Genomic DNA, 8,217 nt, shown 5'->3' on the forward strand with positions numbered 1-8,217 from the left:
GAGTTGTCTCACTGACTCTGCTTTTTTTTATTTTTTCATACATACACGTTCATAAGACTCATCAATGGCACTCGATTTAGAACAGTTGAAAGGCCAAATCATAAATTAAGGTTTAGAGCTTAAAATAAAACAAAAACGTCGTGCATATTATGAATCTATTTATGTAGCTAAGATAGCCCCTGTTCAGATTCCTGACTAAAGACAGACTGCGACGAGGTTAGGAAAAATTCTTAGTATACCCAATCCTACGCATGGTTTTAGCTCTTTATACGGTTTTTTTTAATATAACAATGACATTAATCTAATTTGCAAAAATATCAATTTATGTAACCGACGAAACAATAAAGTGTTCATCGTAATAATTCATAGAAATAGACAAATCTGACAGGTCCAAACGTATGCCTTTTCTATTTGCAGGTTGTTAGAATGCTTATAGTTATAGTCAGTGTGTTTGCTACTATGTGGCTTCCATATCGTGTAATGGTGGTATACAACTCATTTGCCAAGACAAAGTATTTGGATATATGGTTCCTGTTATTCTGTAGAGTTATGGTTTATATCAACAGTTCCATCAATCCTATCCTGTATAACGCTATGTCAGCTAAATTTAGAAGGGAGTTCCAAAAGATTCTGAGCTGTGGTACGTGAAGGTATTTTTCTTGTTATTACGTTAAATTCGAGATAAAAAAAAAGCATCGTCATTTAGTTTATCGAGGATTAGAGACATAGACCGACATTCTACAAAACGTCGTATACTTTTGGCCTAATATGTTCGTATAAATACATTTATTCAGCCTGCATTATCTTTTTTTTTATCCAAATTTCAAATTATTAACCAATTGTAAACGTCAATTTTATTTCATAGAATTATAATCATATCCAAGCTTTCTCATAAATAGTATGTTCAGCGAACTCCTCGTTATTTATCCTGATGTGAATGGTCAATTATACTCAATTCCCGATAGATCAGATGACGACTGTAATTAGGTTAATGTAAAGATCGAGTTTTATTTCCTTTTCATACACTGTAAGTATAGAAAATTATTATAGAACAACTACTTGTGGTAAGACATGAGGACAAGCAAAACAGTTAAAATATGGAACGACTTCATGTTTTGATATACATGAAGAAACCATTTTCCAAAACAATTTCGGTTATCATAAGCATTGCTGTAGACACAAAAGTTGGTATATGCAATTGTTAAAAATAAGACTGAAATATTTCCAAAAATTGTTCTTTTGATAAATTTGATTAATATTATTATAATATTTTTCATATTGTAATGTTTTCCTAAAATAGATTACATTTTGAAAAATGGTGTAGTTTGTAGATATAAGAAGTTGTGGCATGAGTGCTTATAAGACAACTATCCATCCAAGTCGCAATTTTTAAAGTAAACCATTATAGGTCAAACTACGGTTTTTAAAATGGAGCCTCGGATCACATCACACAGCAAGCTTTAAAGGGTCCAAAAATAACAAGTGCAAAACCCATCAAACGGGAAAACCATCGGTCTAGTCTATATAAAAACGAGAAACGAGAAACACTTATAAACTACATCAACTAACGACAACTACTGGGTCCAAAAATGACAAGAATAAAACCCATCAAACGGGAAAACCATCGGTCTAGTCTATATTAAAACGAGAAACGAGAAACACTTATAAACTACATCAACTAACAACAACTACTGGAATCAGATTCCTGACTTAGGACAGGTGCAAACAATTGCAGCGGGTTTAAACTTTTTAATGGTATCAAACCTTCACCCATCTCCAACAAAATAGTGCAACAGCACAACATAGAACCACATGGTAAAGATTTGTTGCCAAAAATATGTAAAACAAAATCCAAATTGTTTCGGGTTTTTTTTCGCATTCGAATGTTGACCCAATAAATACAGGTTATTGATAAAGTGGCTTTAATTTTAATATTGCTTTACGTAGTTTGTGGTAATGTCTTAAAAAAAATGAAAGCAACAATTTTAAAGTTGATGTATCTGACGCTCTTCTAGATTTCGCTCCACCAAGAATGCTCAAAGTCGAATATTTTGAATGTTTTCTAATTAAATAAAACACAAAACACTGACTGATGATCAGCCGATTTGGAAATTCTGTGTAATACGATCAGAAATACAATCAGCGTTCTTAAAAATATTTTTTTGTTAACAATAATTTCATTAATAGAATATAACACGATCGAATTTATAGTAACTTACTATTAAAGTGAGAGAGAGCTTTAAGGTTTATGTACCCTTCTGTAGCCATTTTTGTACGAATTTTTCAAACCTCAATTGTATCAAAACTACAGATATAATGAAAAATAGGCCATTTAGTACATATTCCAAGGGGAAACTTGATGCAAAGTATTATTTTTTACTGTTTCATTGCATTTGATAGAAAAAGAGGACTTTGTGGCAAATAAATCAAGATTTTTGTAGAAAATCCACAGCCTTTAATACAGAGATTTTTGTTTTAAAATTTGAAACATAAATTACTCACTTGATTTTCTATAATGTGCTTGTGTTTATTTTTTACAAAAAGTTCCAAGCAACCTGTAAGTTACAAAACACCTCGTGCTGAGTCACTAAAGTCGAGCGCATCCTAAAAGGTGTACTTGATTTTAGCCATATTTATATTTGTTTTAACCAATAAGTACATTTATAAACTTGTTTTAAGGAAATCAATGCTAGCACTGCATGCCATTATCCGAAATCTATCAGTCATCAAATTGCCAAATATGAGAGTACAAGGATAAAGGCTGTGTATTTTCTATAAAAATCTTGATTTATTGGCCACATAGTCCTCTTTTTCTATTAAATGCAATGTAACAGTAAAAAATAATGCTTTGCGTCAAGTTTCCCATTTGAATATGTACAAAATGGTCTATCTCTATTATTCATTATATCTGTAGTTTTAATACAATCGAAGTTTGAAAAGTTCGTACAAAAATGGCTTCAGAAGGGTACATAAACCTTAATCAAATACACTTCAGTGCACAGTTTTGGAACTTTGTTCAACCAATCTAGATAGACAGACATATATATATATGTTGTATTCGATTTTATAATGCCTAGATAGCTTTATTATTAAAAATGGGTAAACTCATGTTCTACATACCTCTCCTCAGTTTGATTGCCAATTATAAGTGAGATTCTTTATTCACAGTCATGCACAGGAAAAAGGCAACGATTGATTTTTCTGAAAATAGATATAAACTACACGTCTTACTTGACAACAAGCAGAGTGTTGAACAGTACTTAATTAACAATAATTGGATGAATCTAATTTTGAAGGATAGAAAATATCATATACTTTTTATAGACTACATGGACTAATCTTCTAGGATTGATTCAAATAAATATAGCGATGAAAGTTGTAAAGAAGTAATTTATTGGTGTGTAAACTCGGTCAGCTCACTCACAAAATTAAATTGAGTCGACAAATTAACCTTTTTGTATTTCTAATAAAATGAAATAAAAACTATGTCCAGATAAAAAATATTATAAAATATCACAAAACTAATTCGCTTATATAGGAATTTATGGTCGTATCGACAAGAAATGGGTTATTTATTTATTTTACTTTTTGTTGTCATGACATCGATTAATTAAAAACTTTTTAACATTCAAGATTTGAATTATGAGATGAGAAAGGTATGAGGTGTACGTCAAAGAAACACTATCCCACTAAACAATATAAAGTTAGATAATTTAAATATTGTAAGTTCTACAATTTATTAAAATCTAAAATTAAATAATACATTACAAGCTAAAGATGTCAAAATACCATTACGACGACTGTTATAACGCAGGTTAATGACCTCAATGCACTAATAACTATGATATCCTTGTTGTCCAACTAGTACTGTAGTAATAAATTGAAATTAAGTTTGATAAACCATATAAACGCGAGTGTTGGGTTTAGAACTATCACTTACAGATCTTTTATTCGAACTGCAGAACAATTGGAAGCCATATCTGCTAATTTCTATTAATGAACACAAAGTAAAATTCACACATTATAAAAATAATAAAGGAGATGTGATTGCCGATCAGTCAACTTGTTTGTTTGTATCAATATGCACTTTTTCTCTATGAAAACTTAGAAGTTGTCTCTGTAAAACCAATTAATGTTTTCTGGGGATCTTTTGAGATAAAATTAATATTAAAGCCTAATAAAAATTTGTTAATTATTACGCTTACTGATTTGAATATACTTTCATGTTTTGTAGATGCTGGACGGTACAACAAGCCACAAGCCACGTTTAGTATGGAGTGTATGACAAACAATGTTGAACGGAATGTTCTTGTCATTAAAAATCATCGCAGCAGAAATCCATCCCCGTACTCTTCCTCGGAAAGAATCACTTCTTCTGTAATTCAACTGAAATAATCTTATTTTAGCTTGTTATCATTTTCATTCATCATGCATGAATTAAAAACAAATATCATTACAAAGATTAGTTTGTTTTTTATTCAGCAACCGCATTCTGACAGAACAAATCTTGTGTTTTGATTGTTTCAAACTGAAAGTCTATGGCTTCTGAAATGCTGTTTGTCAACATCGTCAGCTTTAGAGTTGTTCATTTCCTTACAAATGTTGATATAAAAATCTGTTTTAACTTTGTGAAATAATGTGTTCTAATGAATTTTATCAGGATTCATGTTCTTTTATTTGCCCAGATTATTTTTGCGCATTGAAAATTTAAAGTATTCAACAATTCCTAACACGGATATGTCGAAAATGTCCTTTCCAGTTCAGGGACATGTTTAGAGAAGGATATACACTTTTCTCACTGTGTTTGCTCAGAAAACGCAGGAATGATCTTCGATCCCTATCGTTTATCCCTTGTTCATGTTGATTTCGATATTATTCAATTCAAGGGTTTTTTGTATAAAAAAAACCAGTTGCAGTCGTATCGCTCGACCTTATCCATATCAGTTATATATCAGTCGTTATCAAATATTCTATTTCTATGTATGTTGTCGCAGTACAGTGTTTCTGTTGTTCAATTGTTTTCGTCTTATAGTTGATATGTTGGCCTCGGTTTTAGTTTGTAACCCGGATTTGTTTTCATACAATCGATTTATGATTATAGAGTAGCGGTATGCTACTTTATATAAATACATTGTAATGAGAAACATGAAATTCATAGAAGTTTATATGGTAAATATAATGATACACATCAAAGATACAAGGATTGAAATTTTATATTTACGTCAGACGGGCGTTTCGTGTACAAATGACTCAGAAGTGACGCTCGAATAAACAAATGTTAAAAGAGAAAATAAATTACGAAGTTAAAGAGCATTGAGGACAACAAATTCTAAAACGTTTTGCTAGCTACAACTGACATGACTGAGGTAACCTATTTCTGAGGTAGAAAACCCTTAGTATTTCAAAAATTCAAAGTTTTGATAACAGTTAAATATGATTTTGAATGTTTATATTGTATTTTTGGTTTTTTTGTGGTTAAATTTACGTTGTACACTTTTCTTTTTGGGTTTTGGTGATAAGCTTTTAGAATGAACAATAAATAATTGAAAAGACTATGAAATTAATAAAACTAACCCAGCAGTAAGTTACCTATGATCAAATCCCATAAATCGATTGAGGAGATAAAAATCGAAGTAGCAAACTAAAACTGATGGAATCATATTTACTTCAAAAGGGCCCACTGCGTCGACAGTTGAATCGTCCTTGTCATGCATGTATCATCCGTTATAAGAGTTTTTTCTTGATCCATCAAAACTTCATACTATGGAATAAGACAAAAATTGGTGAAATTACTGATCGGCGATTATTCTGGTATCTTATCGAAATGGTAGACGAAAAACAAACAGATACAAGACATAAATAAAAAGGTAGACGAAAAACAAACAGATACATGAGATAGATAAAGAGGTAAAGAAAAACAAACAGAGACATGCCATGGATAAAAAGGTAGACGGAAAACAAACAGAAACATGACATAAATATAAAGGTAGACGAAAAACAAATAGATAAATGACATAGATAAAAATGTAGACAAAACAAACGGACACATGACATAGATAAACAGGTAGACGCAAAAACAAACAGATACATGACATAGTTAAAAAGGTAGACGAAAAATTAACAGATACATGACATAGATAAAAAGGTAGACAAAAAAGCAAACAGATACATGTGAGAGATAAAGAGGTAGACGAAAAACAAACAGATACATGACATAGATAAAAAGGTAGACGAAAAATTAACAGATACATGACATAGATAAAAAGGTAGACAAAAACAAACATATACATGACATAGATAAAAAGGTAGACAAAAAACAAACAGATACATGAGAGAGATAAAAAGGGACAAACAGTCAAAAAATAGTTTTAAAAACACTACATATAATAAAAGAGATTGACAAAAAACAGGGCTTAATAAAGGCGCCGGACAACACCCAAATATGTCAGTCCTATCTAGGACCGATAACTCTGTCGATAGATATTATCGGGTATACAATATTGTTAAAACCAGATCAATCGTATTATACATCTCTGTTGGAATGTATAGTATAACTTCTTTTTTTTACACAAGTTAAACTTTATATCGATTCATTGCCTGGATTTAGCTTTAACTATTGAATTAAAAAATAGATAACAATAAAATCATATGCAATGAAATTCATTTAAATTAAAATTTGAATCAGAATTTTTCTTTGAAATAATTATAGAAACATAAATATTTCCCTAAAGTTTGTTATGAAACATACTTCTTCTAAATCGACACGGGAAAGAGAAGATATTTATTTGTACATTTATGAAACTTTTGTATCTCACAAAATTTAAACTCTGGTAATACATGTATACACAGGAATGTAAATGTCACCTGGTTGCTTTTGGTTTCCACGTCTACCTGACAATATATTATGATGTAACATTTTAACCCAAGTCAGATTTCACCTGTTCGGTCAAGGAATGAAATTTTAAAGGTATAGAATATTTATCTATTATAATTGGGCAATGTTTTTTTTCTCTTAGGATGAAAAAATATTTTTTTTTCTAAAAGGATATTATAAATATATTTCTAAAGAAAGATAAAATATACAGAAAACAGGAAAAACACCTTTAAAAAAAGAAGAGAATTTTTTTATTATAGATATTGTAAACTTGTTTCTGGAACCAGTATCTCCTGGATGAATATCTGTCAAAATAAATGTTCCCGTGTCACACTTAAAATAAAAAAATTTATTAAGAAATTTTGAAATCAATGGTATCGAAATATCTTTAAAGGAAAATAACAGAAACATCCGAGATTCTTTATGAAAAATCAAATATAATCTAGGAAAGTTCTTACTATAAAAATCCTTGATTTGATGCAACATTTCCATATGATACATCAGCCGCCATTTTGAAAACGACCGGAAAATTTCCTTTTTTAAATCGATGTTTGACCGAATTCGCCCTGAAATTAAACTGTTTCAAGTAGTATTCTTCGCCAGCTATATGTTTGAATATACTGAATCTATTTGCATAGTTTTTTTTTACAGAAGTTTTTTATTTGTTGTACAAGTAGACATGGGTATAGAAAATTTAGCATTGAGTCAACGGAGAAATGACGAGAAAAGGTGCATGTTTTACGATTTAGATTTGACCGGGTGTAATCAAAAATTGAACTGTTAGGACCAACATTGTTTGATAGAAATATGTTTGAATATCAATGATTGATTTGCCAAAGTAAGAAAACGGATCAGGTTTGTGAGAAAACTTTATTGAAGCATATATGCATTTTATATGGTGAAATAGAATACAAAATGGCGGCTATTATACGTCACAAAAGTCACGTGATGTCTAACTTAGTTGGATATGAGTTACCGATTGGCTACGGGCAAACAGTTAATACGAGTATAATCTGTATTTTTGTTGACCGTTATCTTTCTCCTGACATTGTTTACCCTTTTTTTGTAGATGATTACCGTTTATATCATATTTGTTGCTGATCATTTCAATCAAATACAAAACAATTGTAAGCATGATTTGCCTCAAGTTAAGTTTTGTTATTATGGTGCGTGATCGATACGGAAAAAAAAATTCCATCGTTACTCTAAATACATGAACGAAATGATATAAAAATTCCGATACATTGTCAAATATTTTATATTCTTATCAAACAATCATCTTTGATAATAGGAATCACACACAAAGAGTCATAAAAGTCACCAGTTCCCTGTTGTTATAAATA

The 8,217-nt window shown here is 30.4% G+C and overlaps 1 protein-coding gene across 1 annotated transcript; it reads left to right on the top strand.

The window, feature by feature from the left end:
• The first annotated feature begins 468 nt into the window (after positions 1-468).
• LOC134723746 (thyrotropin-releasing hormone receptor-like) lies at positions 469-4,410 on the top strand. The gene is made up of 2 exons (XM_063587291.1): positions 469-640; positions 4,235-4,410. Exons 1-2 carry the CDS (start codon positions 481-483, stop codon positions 4,393-4,395), a joined length of 321 nt encoding a protein of 106 aa, XP_063443361.1. The 5' UTR covers positions 469-480; the 3' UTR covers positions 4,396-4,410.
• The last annotated feature ends 3,807 nt before the right edge of the window (positions 4,411-8,217 follow it).

Source organism: Mytilus trossulus, chromosome 6, assembly GCF_036588685.1.
Source record: "Mytilus trossulus isolate FHL-02 chromosome 6, PNRI_Mtr1.1.1.hap1, whole genome shotgun sequence".
Taxonomy (NCBI): domain Eukaryota; kingdom Metazoa; phylum Mollusca; class Bivalvia; order Mytilida; family Mytilidae; genus Mytilus; species Mytilus trossulus.